The following is a 21,059-nucleotide window of genomic DNA, read 5'->3' as shown; positions in this document are numbered from 1 at the left end:
GATTTTGTTTACGTTTAAAACATAATTCCTGCGTCGGCCATGACCATGTTTCTTTACCACAGCAAACAGTGAAGTAATTATGGCATGTCAAATATATTAAGAGAGTTTAACACATTTAATAATAAATTCATGAACACGTTTGATCGGCCATCAAAGATTAAATCAGCCTATTTAAGACCTTTAAGTATTCTCAGCATTTCAAACTCCCACGGGTACAATCAATAATATCAAAGGAGCGAATAATTTAACCGAGAAGCACAGGGACCTTACAGTGGATTTTATTCTTTAATACAGCCTAAATGTGCAATGTGTGGCCTCAGAAACTGTACTGTAGGAGGAGAAAAGTCACGATCAGGAGATGAAATATGGGATACTTGTCATGACAACATGACTTTCAAGCAAAGATGGCAAGTCAGAGAAAATATCACCATCATTATCATACTGTTTGTCGAGTCTCCCATGGTTCACTGCGAGATCACGATGGGGCATGGCGGCTTCTCGTCAGCAACTGCGCGGTAGTGGCCACTCTTTCCGTTTAGGCTCTTTGGTCGTCCGATCCCCGTGAAATATCGCGGTAACCACCTCCCTAATCACTACGTAATGTGCCGTGCTGCTTCTAGCGGCGCTGGTGACAGTGCTGAAAGCTGTTGGGGTGAGTTTTTATTAATTATCATGTTTCATAAAACTATTTAAACACGTGTTTGAAACGTGTTAGTAAGACATTTTCTCTTTCGTATCAAGCGAGTCTTTAGAATTGAACGTGGTAGCCTGCGCTTAATCATACGCAGAGCTCGGGCCTGGGTGGGGGCAGCCGTGTTTTTCCTCACCATAAATCACCACACAAGGACCAAGCAGTTCAGCGGCGTGCTAGCTAACTGCGATTAGCCGCTTAGCATAGTGAACGGCCTATTACATTGCCAGCGGCTCAAATAAACAATCATGTTTTTCCATAAACGTACCCCGATGTAACAAAGCGACAGCACTTGTGTGACATTGATGTGTCAAACGTTAGGAAAGCGGTTATAGGTTAGAATTGAGCACGAGTCTGCGATCTCTTGTCCTAGCTTCTTTGTTGTCCCGTCCTCGTGCCGTTAGCTCAGATAACGTTATCTTTCTGTTTTATCTGTGTTACGAGACTAAACTCACTAGCAGTATATTTTGACCCTGATTATATGCAAGTGTTCATATCCTGTATAATAACTAATGGTTGAGGTTTAGTCTTTCTGTCTGCAATCACTTTCATATCGGCCATTCCAAACAGTTTTGTCTGCGGTTACATTCGTACCAAAATACTCGGGAGAGAAGAGCGCAGTGTTACCCAGATCTAAAAAGTATTTTTTAAAGTAAAGTAACTGAACGTTTATCACATGTGGGCCGAATATATGGGGACACCCTATCGTTTTGTGACAAGTCTCAAATAATTTTCTACTAAGTGTATACGTTTTAGAATTCGCGACAAAACATTAAAAAAGCAGTTTTGTGGATGAAGCTTGGTGCGCTTGTCTCGGTGTACAAGAATGACACAATTTAGTGCTTCTTGTCCGCTAATTTTCAGGGCAGACTCCGAGTCACCTACCTGCGATGATAACCAAATACCTAAAAATATACCTGACGTGCTTCATATTTGAGCTAATTTCACACTGTCGCAGTGAATTCATTTCCATGAAAGAGTCGGAAACGCCCGGAGCTGTTGGCTTTACTTTAGCGTTAGCGAGATGCTAATCTGTCTGTTTCTGTTTGTCCACACAAGGTCATTTAGATGATGAGATTTACACTTCGCTGTTATTGCGCGAGTTATTTTGACTAACAAGCAGTAAAACAGCGAAAAGCAACCCGTGTCCAACTGTTCTGACATATTGTAGAGTTTGACATGTGTTCAGAATTCGCTGGCTAGCCGAGATGTGACGTTTTCGATAGCGTTGCATGCCGCAACGTGTTGGATCAGGCCATATTAGCAGTTCCAGCTGAGGATGGCGGATTGCTAGGAAGTCACATGGTTGGTCCTGTCAGGGCTGTTGTTGTTCGGGCCCAGGAAAAGGGTAGCAGCGTCGTGTTAAAGCTTGCGAAACTAAAGAGACTTTATCGTGGATTTATTAGCCGTTCTGTCGAAACTGGGACAGTCTGCATGGCCCCGAGTCTTTCCCCCTTTGATTGTCGAGCTAAACGTGGTTTAGTACACATGAGAAAGTGCTGAAACGGCCAATCGGTGCTGGTGGTTCAGTGGGTGGACTGTTTTCTCTTTCTGCGTCACCAAGAGGAAAGAGGGGGAGCAGAAAAGCCCATCTCCTCCAAGGTTGTTTGTATTGGAGTCGTCCCTGTACATTGCTCCTAACCTTTAACCTACTTAACCAACCCATCTTGTGATAAGTGGCTTATTTTTTGTGTTATCCCTTCACTGTACACCTTTAGATCCTGTGTGTCTAGTATTCCTCCAAGTGCTGCAAATGACACCAAAATACAAACAAGCTTGTCAGTTAATCAGAATTTGACATTTGGATCTGAATGCCAAGGAGGCACCTTCAGAAATACCCTCTCTACTCCGAGGAATCCAGTTGAGCATTCAGTGCCATTATACTTTAACTTTCCAGGAAGTATGTGGGATGGGAGTGATTGCAACACAGTCGCAGCAGAGTAGATATCATGTGTCCCTGGTTGGCTCACCCAGTTTGTTTTCAAAGCTGTGTATTCAGGTCAACAACACTCTGCTCTAACCTACTGACTGGTCATGAGTTTCTGACAAAATATTAGCAAAATTCACACACGGTACACATTCAAACTAAGTATGACCTGAAATGAAAGTATGTACAAGGACTTACTAATCAACAGCTCTGGCCTGCAAGTCAGCTGCCTGACATTGTGGGCTGTATCCAGAGGCATCTGAGGAAAACCTATTTTTATACTTGTGAGTCTAGGGGCAAATAATCTCATGTTCTCAAAAACGTTCACTGGTCCTCAGGGTGGTTACTGTCGTCCATGTCACAGAAATTGGAAATTCTCCTCAGTTGACAGTGATTACATTTCTCTGCCTCTCTGCAGACTCTTAAAGGCCTTGGGCCTTCTGTCTTTTTTTGTGTGAACTCTAAAAGTTTATGTGAAGTTGTTGTTGTAAATCACCATAAGGTGAAGTTAAAGTCATCAGTTCTGCTCAGCTAACCAAGTCTGCTTTTTCCCAACAGTATGAAGTGAAACGGAACTGAATTTTTGTACCATCCGCAACTGCTTCACGTTCAGATCATAACAAAGAAACTGAAGATAAACCTCCCAAAACAAGCAAAGTTGCAACACTGAAGACACGGGAAAAAGGATCATTTCAAGGGTTTAAAACACAAGAAGCAACCAAATCCTGAAACGACCAAAGAAGACGCACATCAGCCCAATTGAAACGCAGAAGAGAAGCAATCCAATGCCTAAGCATATTCTGAGAAGACAATAACTGATCTGAAACCAGAAGTTTGTGCCTACTCAACAGCTTTGACAAAGCACACGTCCCAACGCTGCTCCTAGCCCTCCTCATCCTCACCACACCACCGACTCGCCACCGGGGTGTGGAGTGGGCTGCTATCTGCTAGTCCCCCCCCCCATAGTTCCCCTGTCTTTCTCTCCCTCTACTCCTCACACTGTTTTCATTGTAATTTTTTCTAAGCAGTGTTATTGCACCTGCGTTTGCCTCTATTTTTTCTTTTTTAGCTAGATTTATCCCCCCTTTTTCTCTTTTTTTTTTAATTTAATTTTTTGCTTAATGCAACCATCTAGAACTTGTGCCAGAAACCTGTAACAAGTGTGTGTGTTCAACTGTGTGCGTGAAGAGATCTGCAGGAACTGAACAGAGATCTGAGAATTACAAGATTCAAGACACCAAATAAAGGTGGGTCTCACTTATAGTCCTTCATAACACTGAACCTCTCATGTTAATGACAGCTGTATTTTTTAACTGTTTATGCACTTATTATCTCATTTGTCATGTTTTGAATGACTTCCTCTCACCAGTGTGCTGAAAATTGTTTCCTGTAAGGGGCTTAAAATTTCAGAACAAAAATTTGATTCTGCTAGTTGGTTTGAATTCAGAAACTGTACTTTCGTAAATTCCCCGTGTGTGTGCGCACATTAGCCTGATCCATACAGATGTACAAACACAGATTGAGAAATGCTCAATTCTGATTCAGTTTGGCCAGCTGTGCTGATTTTTGGGCAGCAATGCAGAGGTTGTTTTCTTCTTATCACTGAACACAAATGACATTTGTCCTCCTTTTTTTGCTTAAACACATCCAATTTTGACAAATACACGTGCAACTACTGTTAAAATGGATTTTATTGAAACTACATCTGGATTTTTGGCCTCATCATTTCGTTAGGGGATCTCAATTTTTAAATGGCTACGTCTTCACTGATTATTTGCATCAGCTGATTTCATACCCTCAACCACAGAGAGGGCAGTATCAGCTCTTTGCACGCGATTAAACATTCATATTGTGGAGTGAGTGTAACAAGTGACACTAAGTTGAAGGTTTAATTCATGTCAGTGGCCTCTACATTGCCATTTAGTAACGAGAACGTCACGAGCCAGCTGAACTGAATTGCTATCACCTCCAAACAGTTAAACTAGTCATGCAGTTCAATTTGAGAATGAATTGATTGCCTTCCCACACCCAGCCCGCACCTTTTTCCTGTTCTGTCGTTTTCAAGTCATATCCTCCCTGATTTTTGCCTTTTCTGGGGGATAAAAGCCCACAGCTATTTTCCTTTGTTTGTGACACTTTGCACACTGGCTGACCTATCTGCCTTACCCGTTATGTTTGTTCCTCTCTTCACCCTTGCAGACATCCAGCGGTGTATCATTTGGGTGGTTACATAAAAGTAGTACTAAACAGTCAAGCAAAAAAATTCAAACAAATAATCAAGTTCAGCAAGTGCTCAAGCAAGTTTGGTCCGAGTTTATGGGAAAATATGGGCAGCCCCTGGAAAGGCTTTGTTGAGTTTACCTTGCCTGCGTCGCCACCCACCGCGTTTGTTAGCGCTGACCTGAGCAGCACCTCCCCTGTCGGACTCAGCCTGTCGCCATATGGCCGATCCGTAAGTTCCACCTTCCCACCTCTTTTCTACGTGCCCCACCCCATCGAACACCCATCCACCCACCTTGCCCTGCATCTCTCTGCTGTGAATGGCCTAACCTTTTTCATCCCTTTTTCGGGCTCCCGAGGCTAGCCTCTACTCAGTTACTGTTGCAGGGTGAGGGGTGTTCCGCTCATTCAGGCTGTAGAAATTTGGCGCTTTTCAGAAATCCTCAAGACCCCTTTTTTTTTCTTATCCTTAATTTTTCTTTGCGTCACATTGCAGTAAAACCTTAGTCGGACCATGACACGGGCAAATCAAGTTGGGTTACATTAATGCTGGCACATAACTTCACTGAAATCAAGGCAACACAAATACAAGCGAAAGTACCAACCAGTTGGTCCCTAGGGAAAAACTGATAAGTGTTACAAGTAGCTCATTGTGATAGTGCAGAACAGGGCCTAACAGAAGAGGCTGCTCTGGGACCCCCCCCATAACCCATAACCCGTCACAAACTCTCTGTAGATGCACCGCTATTTGACCTGTCATTTGCATTTTCTGGTTCTCCATCTTCAATAGTTTTACTTTACTTGACCTTGAGTAACATTCGCGACTGCACTGCACTTAAACCACTTCCCCTTAACTGGCTTCCCACAGAAGTTGGTCGATCCTTTTAGTTTTTTTCACCTGCCTGCTCTGTGGAGCCACAGCCTGTTCGAACGCACTAGTGTTTTGAACTACTTATTGGTACTATTGATTACTGCTGTGATGTGGGATTGTCATGGTAGCGGCTCCATCGTTACTGAGTGGCCTTATGGTTTCAGTGTTTTGGTCTCAGGATTTTCTCACAGGGTTGAGTAGTGGTAGTAGTGATAGTGGTGGTGGCGGTGGCTGTGGTTGTGATGACCTAAACTGTAAAATAGCAGTGGAGAAATTTTTGTAGACAAGAACATGTTGTATATTGCTGTGATGTCGTGAACTTTATTTATGTTGAGCCTCCGAAAATTGGTGCATGGGCAAACACTGGATGTCCCATTGAAGTATCTGCAGACTGGAAAGATCAAGTTGAAGATGCCGTATATTTGTATCCAAATGCTGGACAGTGACTTTTTTTGTGTAATAACTAAACAAATTGTGATACCTGCGAATCGCTGTGACCATACTTCTTTTCAAAGCCGTTGCCTCCTCCCAACAGCATATCCAAGTCCTGTCCACAGTGTCAGAAATGGAAAGAGGCTCTTCTGAACCTCCAGTGGCTCGCAGCACTGGCTCTGCCCCGTCCACCTCTACTGGTCCCGTGAATATTCCACGCTCCTCTTCCATCTCTTGTCATCCTCATCCAGGAAGTAAAAAACACAAGCGGACTCCCTTGTATCAGAGATCAGTAAGCGGGCATGTTCGGTGGTGCCCACACTGACCGTTGTGTCATGTGACTTTCGCTAACAGCATGGTTTGTTGTGTGAGTTCAACCAGGATGGAGTGGCAGATTTTGAGAAGTGACTTTTTATAGATTTTCCAGTATAATCAACGGTTGGTTGGTAGAGGGAGGTGAGCGGTTTGTGGACATTTGTTTGTCTAACCATGGAATTTGCATGGGATCTCTGAAAAGGTTTGTTGGTGATTTAGGACTAAAACCACTTGATGAATTGATTGAATTTTAGCTTCTAGTGCATGACACCAGGAAGCGCCACACAGTGTGGTGATTGTGTTCATTTTCTCCAGTCAATGGTATGTTTTTCTGAAATTCTGTCCAGTCATTATCAACACGTGTCATCCTCTGTTGATGACATTGCCCCAGAAGACTCTGATGTAGCTTTACTTTGCTTTCCCCCTCCCCACTTCCTCTGGTTTGCTCTACCTTGCATGTTTGAAATATTTAGTTTTTCTTGTTGTGTTTTTTTTTTTTTTTTTTAAAGGTTGACATCAAACACCACATTAAACCGTGGCCTTTTTTTTTTTTCCTTGGTCTGCTTTATGTTGATCCTCTACTGGATGCATTGTAACACTTGCTTCTCCTCTTTCCCAGATGAGTTTTGACCCAGGCATGCTCCATAATAATGGACACACTGCATATGCCAATGGGACGGGGCCTGGCATTAGAGAGACTGGTGTGGTGGAGAAGCTCCTGACTTCTTACGGGTTCATCCAGTGCTCTGAACGTCAGGCTCGTCTCTTCTTCCACTGTTCCCAGTACAACGGCAACCTGCAGGAGCTTAAAATAGGAGGTGAGAGGCTTTGGACTAATCACAAATACTTAACCCGCACACAAGTTGTTGAGAAGAGCACTACATGACAGAGATTAAAACCATCCCTGTATCACTTGAAGTGTGCTAAGTGTGTTTTCTTCTGCTTCTGTCTCCCCAGATGATGTAGAGTTTGAGGTATCCTCTGACAGGCGCACTGGCAAGCCCATAGCAGTGAAGCTGCTAAAGATAAAGCCAGAGGTGCTGCCAGAGGAGCGCATCTCGGGCCAGGTGGGGCCAGACCTGCACGCCTATCCCTTTACTGTGCTGCATGGTTATATTCATCCAGTTAAGGAACACCATTTTATTTTTGGTTCTGTCCTTGTCTGTCAACGCAACATTTATATGGCCCATTGTGTTTTTTGTTTGTTTTGGGGTCGGGATGGTGGGTTCATTTTAGTACATAGTAAAATTTGAACATTAGAAAACGTTTGACTTTCAGATTGGCTTGCTGTGCTGACATGCATGTTTGCTGGAGCTGTTGAATGTCTGTTGAACAAAGTGATCAATGTAATTGCCCAGCAGGGTATTACTGTCTCTGTGAATGGTTACAGCAACTAATGTAGTTCAGTCGGTCAGTCTGTTAAACCAAAGCAAATCTTACATGTGCCGTTTGGGTACAGCGGTGGGAACAGTCAGTGAACCTGACTGCTGCATCATTAAGTTGAGCACAGTTGGGAGAAGGCAGAGTCATGCCATGGCAGCTTTTTGCACATTGGCTCATTGGTAAAATTCCTTAAATGTAAGTGACAGTGCTTGTCTTGTAATGTAGGCACAAAATTAATCTGTCTACATACAGAGCACCGTGGGACTCCACAAAGCTGCACACTCACTGATTCCTTCAGTCCCTATTGTGTTCAGTCAGGTTATCAACATGCTAGAGGCTGTTAAGGAGGCCTGACAGTGTGTGCAGATCTCACACTGTAGCACAGTCATGCACATGCAACTCTGCTAACCTGTGAACAGTGCACGACATCTGACACTTGATATACTTGTTACTGTGACACTTGAAATTCAGCCATTTCATTCATCGCTTCATCCATCACATGTCCTGAATTATTTTAATTTGGGCTATGTAAAACAATGTACATTTGACCTACAGTTGACAGAACAGTGTGTTAATTGCCTCCACTTGCAATTTCCTGCTTTTCTGCAGGTTGTCTCAGCAATCCCAGTGCACTTGGATGGAAAGTCTGCTCCCGGCCAGGTGCCCACTGGCAGTGTCTGCTATGAAAGAAACGGGGTAAGAAAAGTGGGGTGGATTACAGCACACTTGATCCATGACAGGCAGAATGTTAATTCCACTCTTCACAGTTTTGTACAGACGGCACTCAATTACTTGTTCCATGCTTAGCCTGGTTTTGCAAAATGCCTGCTTACACCTGCTTCCATGTTATGATTTATGATAATCCATGTAAATGATATGCAGCCATATGCAGTGCAGAGCTCAGTCTGCATGCACCAGGCACACCAGGTACACCAGGTGACTGGGTAAATCTTCAGCCTCCACTGCACGCGGCTGTCCGTCCTTCATATATATGCAGTCTCTCACTTCAGAACAGGTCTTGAATTTGAAGTAGTCATTGGGTTAATATGCGTGTCCTAATCCCCTTTAACAAAGTTTGACAGGGTTGTGACTTTCCACAGGAGGTGTTCTACCTTACCTACACTCCTGATGATGTGGAGGGTAATATCCACCTGGACACAGGCGACAAAGTCAGCTTTTACATGGAGACCAACAAGCAGTAAGTCTTCACGTCATGTCAGTACTGTCTCTGTAATTCCCAGTTTGTACTAAATTTTTCTATTTTTTGCTTTTGTGTTTCAGTACTGGTGCAGTCAGTGCTCGTAATATTCAACTTGTGAAGAAAAAGCAAATGAGGTGCCAGGGTGTGGTGTGTGCTACAAAGGTAAATGTCACTGATGTCATGTCGTCGTGATAATGTATTGAGTGAAATGCATTACAAATGGAATCTTAAATGTGAGTGAGGCTGTTGTTGTTCGTCTTGTAAAGTTAACCATTGAACTCTTGACACTGAGGATCTCCCAGTTTTCCCAGTATGTTAATGTGCCTGTTATGCTGAACCATTTGTTGTCTTCCAGGAGGCATTTGGATTCATTGAGAGGGCCGATGTGGTGAAGGAGATATTCTTCCACTACAGTGAGTTCAAGGGTGATCTGGAGGCTCTGCAGGCTGGAGATGACGTTGATTTCACCATCAAAGACAGAAATGTAGGCATCACACTCTTCAACTCTAGCATCCAGAAATACTTGGAGAGACTTTTGAACTTAAGATAGATTCACCTTTGACCAAGTTTGACATGTGTGACTGTTTATTGACTTGTCTGTCTGTGTTTGTAAGTTTGTTTACATTTTGTGTTCTTGTGGCTCTAGGGTAAAGAAGTAGCCACAGACGTGAGGCTGCTCCCCCAAGGAACAGTCATCTTTGAGGATATCAGCATCGAGCAGTTTGAAGGCACTGTCATCAAGGTCATTCCCAAGGTTCCCACCAAAAACCAGGCAAGTAGATTACAAGTCTGGCAAAGTGGAGTTCTGAGGAGGCTTCAGCTGGAAAAACAGGCAGGGAACTGTGCTGCAGAAAATAACAACTGTCACAAATCTTTACTTTTCTGCCTCCACAGAATGACCCGCTGCCAGGTCGTATCAGTGCCCGCATTGGTTTCACTGACAAGGAGCTGCCATTTGGCGAGAAGGACACAAAGTCCAAGGTGACCCTGTTGGAGGGAGATCACATACAGTTCAACATCTCCACCGACCGCAGAGACAAGCTGGAGAGGGCTACCAACATCGACATCCTCCCAGACACCTTTAACTTCACCAAGGAGACCCGTGAAATGGTGAAAAGAGTCACAAGATCAAATCCATGTTGTTTTTCTCTGAATTGTCCAGTGTACTATGTATCATTTTATAATGTCTAATGTGTCATTGTAGAAGTGAAAGAAAGGGAAGGGGCTGCTGTATTCACTGAACTGAAGTGAACGCCTTTTCAGACAGTAACTTTGTGTTACCGATCTTCTCCTAGGGGGTGATTGCAGCTATACGCGATGGCTTTGGCTTCATTAAGTGTGTGGATAGGGATGCCAGGATGTTCTTTCACTTCAGTGAAGTTCTTGAGGAGAGCCAGCTGCACATCTCTGATGAAGTGGAATTCACTGTTGTGCCTGTAGGTCCTGTTTGTAAGCTTTTCACTAAAGTATGTATTCTGTATTATTACTTAAGAAGGCACATTCTCACTATGTTTGTTTGCTAATAGCAAGCTAAAAGTAAATGCCCTGTTGTTGCCAGGATATGCTGTCAGCTCAAAGGAACCATGCAGTGCGCATCAAGAAGTTGCCTAAAGGCACAGTGTCCTTCCATACCCAGTCTGAGCAGCGCTTTGTGGGTGTGGTAGAGAAAGAAGTTGTGGCAACCACCAACAAGAATGCCAGTCCCACCAAGAGCAAGGAGAAGGTACCATAGTGCACAATTATGACAAATATTGTTCATGAAAATATCCCCTGTGCCTTCGCAACAATGGCCCCATAGTTCACCCCCAACCCACATCATCTATCCCTCTTCCCCTTTTTTTGTTTTAGTTCTAATTTCTCTCTTTGCTTTCTCCTCCACTGACTTCGTCCTGTTCATGCTCCTTGTTGGTTAGAAAAAAGACAAGGTAGGACTTAGACGTTCTGCATGAGGACACCTCAATGAAGTCTCACAAATAAATGATAGAGACAAACTTACACCAATAGTCTATACTTTTCACTAACATTTAGTCTCAGGGACAATGGCTTGATTCTTGGACCATAGATGAGCAATTTAATAGTCAGCAATCAAAAAATAATGCAGTGTAAGACTACTGTATTTACAAATGTGATGTTGACCAGCCTTGCTGTCTAATGGATGTCTGTCTCTTTTACTTTTGAAGGCTAAAGTTGTAGAAAAGGTTAGTCTTTCAGCCCACTGATTGCCTCCCTTATTCCTTTATTTGACAGCATGGTATTTGATCACCAATTAACCCTTAGAAACATGGGCTCTTACATCACTGATTCAGTGTAGGGCTGCACAATTGTTAATGAAACAGGAGTCACGATGACCAGTATGGCATCCTTGTTTGGCTCTTGAATTTATGATGAGAAATGTTTTTGCATTCACAATTATGCCAAGTAGTTGAACAGATTAAGAATCATGAAACTGTCAATTTTCTGTGATCAACCAGCCTGGCCATCATTGGTACGTTGTTTTTAATACTTAGTAACACAATAGTGCCAGTAAATTGGGTGCTGTGATTGGTTCAGGCAGTGACTGAATAACTGGAGAATAAATGATGTGCGTGTTGCTCAACTGTTCCCAATAGTCGAAACCACGATGGTGATGAGTAATTCTGCAGCCCTACGTCGTAGGCTGTAACGGAGAGCTGTTGCTGTAGACTAGCCGAATGCTAACCAACTAGGCTGCTGCAGAATGATGCATTGCACACACCGGTGCCTCTCGTATGCTTGTGAACACCACCTGCACACCATCAACTAATATAATTTAAATCATCTGATTGAATCAATGCGGCATCGGTAACACGCGGCACTTTTCTTGAGGAGCAGGTGCAGCACTCATGAGACAGCTGCTGGGGGCAGCTGGACCAACAATTGGTGATGCTCCGTATTGGAAAGAATAACGTAGATTTGATTTGGTGCACTCTTTGTAGGAAGCTGAGGAAGGAGTTATTGCATATGAAGACTGTGGAGTGAAGCTCACTGTGGCATATCATACCAAGGACCTGGAGGGAGGAGGTCACCCACAAGTTGGAGATAAGGTACCTGAGTGACACTGCACTCACTGCCTTTGCTTGAATTAAATGAAGATTGAAGTCCTGTTGTCTTTATTTTGTCTTCCCCTTTGTGTCTGACATATAAATATTTGTCCTGTAGGTGGAGTTCTCCATCAATGAAGTGAAGCGAACTGGCCAGCAGAGTGCAGTCTCCATCAGGGTCCTCAACCGCAATGCCTCCAACGCCAAGAGACTGCATGGATTTGTTGCCACACTGAAGGACAACTTTGGCTTCATTGAGACAGCAAACCATGACCAGGAGATTTTCTTCCATTACAGGTAGAGGTTTAAGTCCTTGACTGACTTTGAATTAGTTATGGCGATTTATTTGTTAATGGCATCCAGTGTGTGAATTCACATCCAAATCTCAGTGTATCTCTGATGTCTCCTAAGTGAAATGTGTGGAGACTTGGAGAACTTGGAGCTGGGCGACACGGTGGAGTACACTCTCTCTAAGGGAAAAGGAAACAAAGTCAGCGCTGAAAAGGTTACCAAAGTGGCTGCAGGTATGAGGGGTTCAAACCCAGCTGTTTAATTTACACTGTTCATGTTTGTAATGCTTGTTAACATGTCAGTGTATGTGTCAGTGCCTACAGATATGAGGTGTATAAAAATCCACTGTTTCTGCTTTTAGTGAATGGCATCGGTGAGGATGTTGGTGCGACAGTGATGATGGGAAAAGTCATCCGTCCCTTACGCAGTGTGGACCCCTCCCAGACAGAATACCAAGGGCTTATTGAAGTCACAGAGGAAGGTTCGTGTCAAGTTATGATGGGACTCAATAGACCTAATGTTTAACTCGCACTGTTTCCTTGGAAGAATTAAGACTATGTTGACCCTCGTCCCTTTGTGGGTGTTTCAGGTGGAACTAAAGGGCAGAATTATCCCTTTGGAATCATGGGTATGGCAAACAAGGCAGACTGTCTGCAGAAGGGGGAACTTGTGAAGTTCCAGGTTTGCACAGTTGGCCAAACTGGACAGAAGATGGCCTGTAATGTGGTCCCTCAGCGCAGAGCCATGGTGGAGTGTGTCAAAGACCAGGTAGTGATCAGTTATTTGTCTTTAGTTTCATTAGCGCTCATTGCATCACATGTATGAGAAACCTCAGTGTTGGAGGTTACTACAGTACAGGTTAGGCTGGAATGAATGAATGAATCCTGAAGTTATTTTGTCCCTGCCCCTCCAGTTTGGCTTCATCACATATGAAGTTGGTGAGAGCAAGAAGCTGTTCTTTCATGTAAAAGAAGTACAAGATGGCCTTGAACTCCAGACTGGGGATGAGGTGGAGTTCTCAGTTGTCCTCAATCAACGCACAGGAAAATGTAGTGCCTGCAACGTACGCAGAGTCAGGTAACGAGTGGTGAAGACCCTGGTTTACATTTTGGTTTAATCCTAATTGGAATTGTGGCTAAACTTACAATAACACAGTATGTTTGCTAACATTTTCAAGTAGCATTGAGACCAATTCTTTTCATCATGTACCTAAACGTTACAGTGAGGGGCCTAAACCAGTGGTGACTCCGCGTCCTGATCGTCTGGTGAACCGACTGAAGAGCATCACTCTTGACGATGCCAGTGCTCCTCGCCTGGTCATAGTAAGACAGCCCCGTGGTCCCGACAATTCAAAGGTACAACCAAGCCTGTGCCATTGCCACATTTTGTCTGTATTATGAAAACACCTGCTGTTCTTCTGTTCTGACCTGACACAGACATGCTCAAATTTGTTGGTACCCGCATAGCTCATTGGAATAATGTTTCATTCCTCTTAAAGAGTGATGACATTAAAAGGTATTTTGTCATGTATACTTGCATGCTTTTGGTATGTCATAGAATAAAGCAAAGAAGCTGTGAGAAGAGATAAATTATTGCTCATTCTACAAAGATGTTCTAAAATGGCCTGGACACATTTGTTGGTACCCCTTAGAATAGATAATAAATACTTGGATTATAGTGATATTTCAAACTAATTAGGTTCTTTAATTAGTATCACACGTCTCCAATCTTGTAATCAGTCATCCAGCCTATTTAAATGGAGAAAAGTAGTCACTGTGCTGTTTGGTATCACTGTGCGCACCACACTGAACATGGACCAGAGAAAGCAAAGGAGAGAGTTGTCTGAGGAGATCAGAAAGAAAATAATAGACGAGCATGGTAAAGGCTACAGGACCATCTCCAAACAGCTTGATGTTCCTGTGACAACAGTTGCAAATATTATTAAGAAGTTTAGGTCCATGGAACCGTAGCCAACCTCCCTTGCATCAAACATCAATTTAACTTTATTTGATATTGTTAATACAAAGTTGTTAATGAGCGTGAGTCAATGTACATAGCCATGCTACAAAGAAAAGCTATATTTGGCATATGAGATCAGCAGCTGTTATCTGGCAGACATTAGCATTAATGCTACTACGTGTAGGTTTGTTTCGAGGTTTTCTTTGATAATGGGAATGGGCTAGGCTGTAGATTTTCCTTCCTGAAGCTTTCAGTTACCTTTACCTATATAAGACGCAGTGTTAATGACGTTTGTCGTCTTCTTCACAGGGCTTCAACGTGGAGCGCAAGACCCGCCAGCCTGGTGTCATCGACTGAGCAATACAGAGCCCACCCTGTTTGGTGTTGGTGGGATGCTGTCCCAAAGGGCAACAGCAGGGGATAAGGGAATTTGACTTAACACATGCTTGTACTCAAACTCATACACAAAACATACGCACACATACAGTAATCGGCATGTGTAATCTTTGTCCCCATCGATACCTGCGAGGGAACTTTTCTCATTCCACAGTTCCCTGCCTCCCATGTAAAATGTACTAGATACAGAGTTCCACACTGCAGTGCACATGGGATCTGAGTGTGTGCGTGTGTGATGTATCCTAGAAGTCATTAAAGTGTGTAATGGAGGTATTTGTTTCTGAGGGTCGAGTCCCTCTAAATCAGAGTGATGACTGTGTGGCTGTCTGTCTCTTATCTTTTGAATCTGCTTTGTCTGGAATTCTGCACCTGCAATCTGTCCAGTAGTCTTGCCTGGATGACTGAGTGTGACTGTAGGCATGTCTTTTGAGCATCTGCTCCGTTTTTTGTTTTTTTGTTTTTTTGTTTTTTTTCCTCCTCATAATTTTTGCTCCTTTACCCATGGAAACTTGAAATGGCTTCATTGTAAAGTTTCCACTACTGTATGCTTTCCTACAAGACGCATAAAGCAAAGCAAAGTTCCCTCCATAAGGAGGATCATATTTCTCATATGTGCGAGCTTAAACTGAGGATTCTTCTCTGCTCGTTTTTTTTGAGCAGTTTTAAAATGCTTTATTGAAGAGCTGACGTGAAAGCATGGTGTGAGTGTGTGAGCGAGCGAGAGAGAGAGAGAGGTGTATGTGAATGTCAAAGTAGTTAATCTAATGGGATTTTCTTTTACCCATCTGGAGCCTTTAGATACCTTTTTGGTATTCACATGCTCCACTTGAGCATTTCTTTCCCAGGTGCAGAATTCCTCGTGGCATCTTATATCTGCAGTTCTTTTATACTATGTTTTTTTTTTGTTTTGTTTTGTTTTTTTCCTTGCACATATTTTTGCTTTTTTTCCATTGAAACTCAATCTGCTAATATTGACTTAAATAAGAATAAGGTGCCTAAAAACTACAAGCAAAATGAAATGAAAAAAAAAAAAGAAAATTAGATGTATCCTCTGTTCCCAGCCAACCGCCAAAATATTCAGAACAATCTTAGGGTGGCTTTCTTTTCTAGTAGAAATAAAACTGATATGCATCCCAAGCCTGTGGGTTGAACTATACTGTATGTAATGTGTGCTTTTTTTTCTTAGTGAAAGTTCAAACTTCAGATATAATGAAAGAAATTTAACTTCAAGAAGGAGAAAGGTAAAGTTAGAAGTTCAGTCTAAAAAAAAAGCATTAAGAATCAGGCTCGGTTACTGTGTTCTGGAGACATGGTGGGCGAGCTGTCGTGCCTCTGCACATTAAGTTAGTCGAAATTAATTTCAACTTTGGAGATCACTGGGTTTCAGTTGAACCACATAAAAGAGGTTCTTATGTACTTTTTGGTCTTGAATGAAACAACAGTTGAATTAAAGTTTTATGAAAATCATGAGCTATTTTGTAATCGTCTTTATTTCAGAGAAAGGCTGCAATTCTGATTCAATACTAAATAAAACACCTTCAAAGCATGAAGTTGCTGTGATAACAATCGTACTCTATAGTCTGTTTACTTGAGGACAAGAAATAAGCTACAGGTGTTACAAAGGTGCATATGCATACTTGAGTGCTCCACAGGGGAAACATCAAAAACTTAACTGAAAGCTTTCAGTCCTGTGCACTTGTTCACTTCTGATATGGAGCCTATTTAACCACTAGGGGCTCACTTGAGTGAATAAACCAAATGAAGTCTGCTCATGTGGAGACTGGTGCACCACAGTGCTGCTCAATCCCAAACACATGGAGGACACAAGGATACAAGCCCTCAATACAAGTTACATGACGATCACTCAGAATGTTCATAGACTCTGTGACATCGGTTAAGTCTAAACCTTGGTGCTGCCCAGATATATAGTGAGCTCAGAGCGGTGAATCACCTTCTGTTTAGTCTGTGATGGAGGGCTTTGGGCTTCAGACCAGCGTGTCCACCACTCCCTCAGCTCGGTGGGCCCTGTGGGCCGTCGCTCCTTTATCTGGCTGGGAGGAACTAGAGCATGAGGAGGGTTGAAGTCTTCTCTGGGCAGGAACTTCCTGTTGATATTTGCATCCCCATCTGGATCAGATTGTTGCCAGTTGAGGCCCTCGGTTGAAGCGGGTGAAGTCCCAGTGGCAGTAGCTGTATTCGCACCAGCTTTTGAAACTGTCTCTGAACCCTCTTGAACGATGTTTTGAGCAGCGTACAAATCAAGCCCCTGCATTCTGCGCCTGTACTCCTCCAGCCTGGGCTTGCACTCCATGGCCTTCGCCCTCATCTCAAGGAACTGACGTTGCAAATCCTTCTCATAACCTTCCTCTGCCTTTAATTCGTTCTCCCAAAATTTGATCTGCTCCATCTCCTCCTCTGCCCGTCTCTGCTGGGCTTCCTGCTCAGCTTTTGTGACCCTCTGCTTTTCCTCCAGCTCAAAAATCTGTTTGTCTATCTGTGCTATCTGGATGTGTAAATTCTGCAAACAGCTGAGTTGATATATGATCGTCTCCCTCAGACTGTTTTTCTCATCCTCAGTTGTAGCACAGCTTGATTTGGACAGGCCATCAGATTTTGCCTCTTGAGGTTTCCTGGCATGTTTGCTCTCTTTCCCCCTCGTCTGACTTCCCATGCAGCAGGATGTTTGATGATCCAGATCTGACTTTGAACTTTTATGACCTCTGACTCTGCTTCTACTGCTTCGACCTGAGCTGTCTTTGTCAACGGTGAGAGAAACATCTAAAGAGGTCCGATTCCTTTTGTCGGTCTTCTTACTGCTTTCCTTATCACAGGCAGTGCTGTAGACCTTGCTTTTACCCAGACTCTCCAGCCACTCCCACGCCTCCTCCATCAGCGTCAGAGACTTTCTTTTCGGCCTTTTCAAGTCCTCTTTTTGCTGCTCAGCTTCTTGTCCTAAAGAGGACAACGGCGGCAAGCTTTGACGATGCAGACTCACTGAACTGCTGCCCCGACGCATCCTGGTGCCTGCATTTCTTCTCAGTGGCGGGCAGGGCTGGTATCTGCCAACTTTTGTCCTGCTCATTTCATCCCAGACTGAGGGTCCGTTGTGGAGCAGTGCGAGTTGCACCTCCCTGGCCTGCTCACCGTACTTCTCAAGAGTCTCCAGAAGGTGTTCATTTGGCGCCATGCACCGTTCAAAATCTTTAAATGTCTCCCGTAGCGTGTAGCGGCCGGGTTGACCTGAAGAGAAAGATGAGAGTGTGGCTGTCAGTTTGGTCAGCGTGTCAGAAAGAACATGAACCTTATTATGATGTTTAGCCACAGACACACATACCCAGGGCTTGGGCCAAAGCTATGACCACCTCTTGGCATGTTGTTTGCTCTGTAACACCACAGACCACTCGTGGGACACCGTCCACAGATACCTTCACTTCCATTGTACCCGATCTGGGATTTGAAAAGGACATTAAAGTTAAGTCAATGGGTGACACACACACACACACACACACATTGTGCAGGGCTCACTCCCCTGTTAGAGGAAGTGGAGGAGACAGATATGACCCCCCCATTAGCATTCACTCTAATCTGTCTGCCCATCATGTGTTGCTCAAACTTGAGGGTAGTGTAAAGCATTTTTTCAGAAGTCTACAGTGAGCATGTCCCCATAATAATGAAAATGAACGAGTAAAACAAGTTGTCCATGATGGCTTTAAAAGAAATATCCATGCCAGAGTATTAGAGCGACCTACCGTTTTGTCCTGTCTGTAGTTCAGATGCTCGGCCCTCTCTGCTCAGGGGGAATGTTCTGGATGGGAGGAACACTTGAGCAATTAAGACCAATTAAAATTCCTGCAGGCATCTACCACCAGAGGACAGTTTATGATCCCGCCCATTTTGCATTGTTACAGTTTTCCCTGGAAAAAAAACCCAGCAAAAATTCTCTGTTCATATGAAATAGTACTTCAAAAAACACAACAACACACACATTCACACACCACCACCGCCCCACCATCTGTACCTATCAGAAAGTTCTTTTCTTATGTGGAGTGATTTTAAAATATGAAATTGCGACTCTAACTGTTTAGTGCGTGTTTGAGTTTAAGAAAACAGCCAATCAGATATTGTCCAAGACTAACTAGAGTTGAAGGTTTTGCCTTTTGTGGAGTAAAATCTTCTGAAACTTCTGAAACTTGCTGTGTCTGAAAACAGGTCTGGTATGTACGTGACTCCAGCAGTGCTTATGTGTTTTGGTTTTTTTTTTTGGTCTTTATCTTTCTAACAGGAAGAGTGATTACAATCCAAACAGAACATGTAAACATGCAGGACTTGTGCACTAGTTAGCCAATCCTATCAAGCACATCCTCACTCCTCACGGGGCAATGGGAGGATTTGTAGTCATCAGTGAACTCGACACCGGTGATATTTGATACCAAAGAAAACATTGTGACATCACACCAACCTGAACTATTTCTATTTATGTGTTGGGAATATAGAAATGGAGGTGCTTCTTTTGGGGTTTGTTTCATCTGGTGTTCACAGCTGTGGTGTTCAGTCGACTCATGGTTTGCTGCTTCTCCCAGGTCATCATGTGGTGTTTGAAATTAATTAGAAAAGTGAAAAGCAGCCAAACACGACCAAACAACTCCCAGACCAGAAGCCGGACAGGGGAGCACCTGTTGTAATTTGATAGTGTTTGCCTGTCCAGATGATGATAGGTGTAATATGAGACGGGGAAACTTGGACTCTCTGCTCCCTCTTGCCCATGTAAACCACTCGTCCAGCTGCTGGTAATCTCTCAGGTTCATGGTCAGACCTCGAGACCACGGTAAGGAAATTCTTCAGAGAACCGTTCATTCATGTTAGCCTTTAGTAGTTTTCCCTTCAAGTTCACATTCACGTGGCAACCTAGTGAAAATAAGGGATGTTGCATTAAACAACACAGGAGATTAGATCCAAATCCGGTGTTCAGTAAATATTTCACAGTACTGTTGATTCTTCTAAGTTTAATTCCAGACCAGAGTCTGAATCAGAATCTGGAGTTTTAAATCTATTAATCAATTAACTGAAAAGGATTATGATTTACAAAATGTCCCGTTTCACTCGTAGCTTTAAAAATTCTGTCTGGCATTTTAATATCTCATGGCTGATCTGACTGTCTGCCCGTTTCTAACCTGATCTCTTTAACTAGTTGTACCATAAGAGGAACTTTGACATTTAAGATCACATTCCCTAAAAATAGATGGCTTGTTAAGTGCCTTCAGGCTGCACAGCGTGTACGGATGAACAGAGAAGTTGCACAAGTGAATGGCAAAGACTATGCAATGGTGGCAAAGACTTTCTCCTCCCTAACAACAAAAAATAGTCATTACTTCTTAAATGTTCTCCAGCAATGCTCATATTTTGGGCTTTATTTGTCTTGCTTTAAATACCTGTCTCAGAGATGTCTGCCCCGACTCTGATACATTGGAGGTGCACAGAAATGTAAATGGTGCTCAAAGCAGTAAAAAAAACATAAAAAGTAAATTAATAAAAAACTTTAAAAAGCTCCAACTTGATTTGAAACAGAAGGAATACTCCCTCAGAAACATGCTCTGTGGATTTTTCAGGGCAGCTTATTTGTGAGGTACAGTGGATATTACATGTCCACTTTTCTCAAAATTTGAACAATTATGGTCACAAAATGAAGAATCCTAATGACTTTGATGATCCCCTTTGGTGACTTTTGATCTAATGCCATCATGAGGTCAGCACTTTAAATTGGTGACCAGATACCTGCACCCATTAACCCTCAGCTGTGCATTATGTTTAGTCTTAATTTGCAAATTTCAGCATGCCAACACACTACACTAAGATGGTTACCAAGGCAGACATTATCCCTGCTTAATACCACCATGTTAGCATTGTCATTGCGAGCATGCTGATGTTAGCATGTGGTCCAAAGCACCACTGTGCAGCCTCACAGAGCTGTTAGCATGATGGGAACCAGAGAACAAAATATTCTCTTAACTTGGTCTGTGAGGCTCAACCGAGTTCGACCTACTATACAGAAAGTCTCCCTCTCTAATCTTTGCTGGTATATAAACCACGTGGAATCCTTTGTGAAAGCTACTAATGTCAGGTGCAAGGATAACATGTCTAATTCTGGGAAAATCAGCCACAGGCACCATGGGATGGGCGTACACTGCACATGAACTAAGAATCCATTTAAAAAATATACCAAAAATGAAAAATTTCCTCAAGCAGTAACAAGAACACTTTTGTCACCTGTTGTATTTCTGCTCTGCTGTGCACCCATCTACTCACCCACCTACCAT

General features: G+C 43.1%; 2 protein-coding genes across 23 annotated transcripts; one reads left to right on the top strand and one right to left on the bottom strand.

The window, feature by feature from the left end:
- Window positions 1-573: 573 nt before the first annotated feature.
- Window positions 574-16,212, top strand: csde1 (cold shock domain containing E1, RNA-binding). Of its 22 annotated transcripts, none has more exons than XM_076739967.1 (22): window positions 574-652; window positions 3,177-3,865; window positions 4,818-5,070; window positions 7,076-7,274; window positions 7,414-7,523; window positions 8,449-8,535; window positions 8,940-9,037; window positions 9,121-9,202; window positions 9,396-9,524; window positions 9,687-9,812; window positions 9,935-10,150; window positions 10,336-10,476; window positions 10,599-10,763; window positions 11,221-11,238; window positions 11,995-12,102; window positions 12,218-12,396; window positions 12,511-12,623; window positions 12,752-12,871; window positions 12,980-13,158; window positions 13,304-13,467; window positions 13,613-13,745; window positions 14,659-16,212. In XM_076739967.1, exons 3-22 carry the CDS (start codon window positions 4,945-4,947, stop codon window positions 14,704-14,706), a joined length of 2,541 nt encoding a protein of 846 aa, XP_076596082.1. In that variant the 5' UTR covers window positions 574-652; window positions 3,177-3,865; window positions 4,818-4,944; the 3' UTR covers window positions 14,707-16,212. The 22 variants fall into 22 exon arrangements, with proteins under 22 accessions (XP_076596082.1, XP_076596079.1, XP_076596076.1 ...); XM_076739964.1 differs by having other exon boundaries at window positions 10,336-10,506; XM_076739961.1 differs by having other exon boundaries at window positions 7,414-7,580.
- A 433-nt stretch (window positions 16,213-16,645) lies between these two features.
- rassf11 (Ras association domain family member 11) lies at window positions 16,646-18,528 on the bottom strand. The gene is made up of 3 exons (XM_076741560.1): window positions 18,495-18,528; window positions 18,080-18,192; window positions 16,646-17,985 (listed from the first exon to the last, which is right to left on the bottom strand). The coding sequence occupies exons 2-3, from the start codon at window positions 18,180-18,182 to the stop codon at window positions 16,646-16,648; spliced, it is 1,443 nt and encodes a 480-aa protein (XP_076597675.1). The 5' UTR covers window positions 18,183-18,192; window positions 18,495-18,528.
- Between the last annotated feature and the right edge of the window lie 2,531 nt (window positions 18,529-21,059).

Source organism: Chaetodon auriga, chromosome 10, assembly GCF_051107435.1.
Source record: "Chaetodon auriga isolate fChaAug3 chromosome 10, fChaAug3.hap1, whole genome shotgun sequence".
Classification (NCBI taxonomy): Eukaryota; Metazoa; Chordata; class Actinopteri; order Chaetodontiformes; family Chaetodontidae; genus Chaetodon; species Chaetodon auriga.
This window is presented reverse-complemented; position numbering and strand designations above follow the sequence as displayed.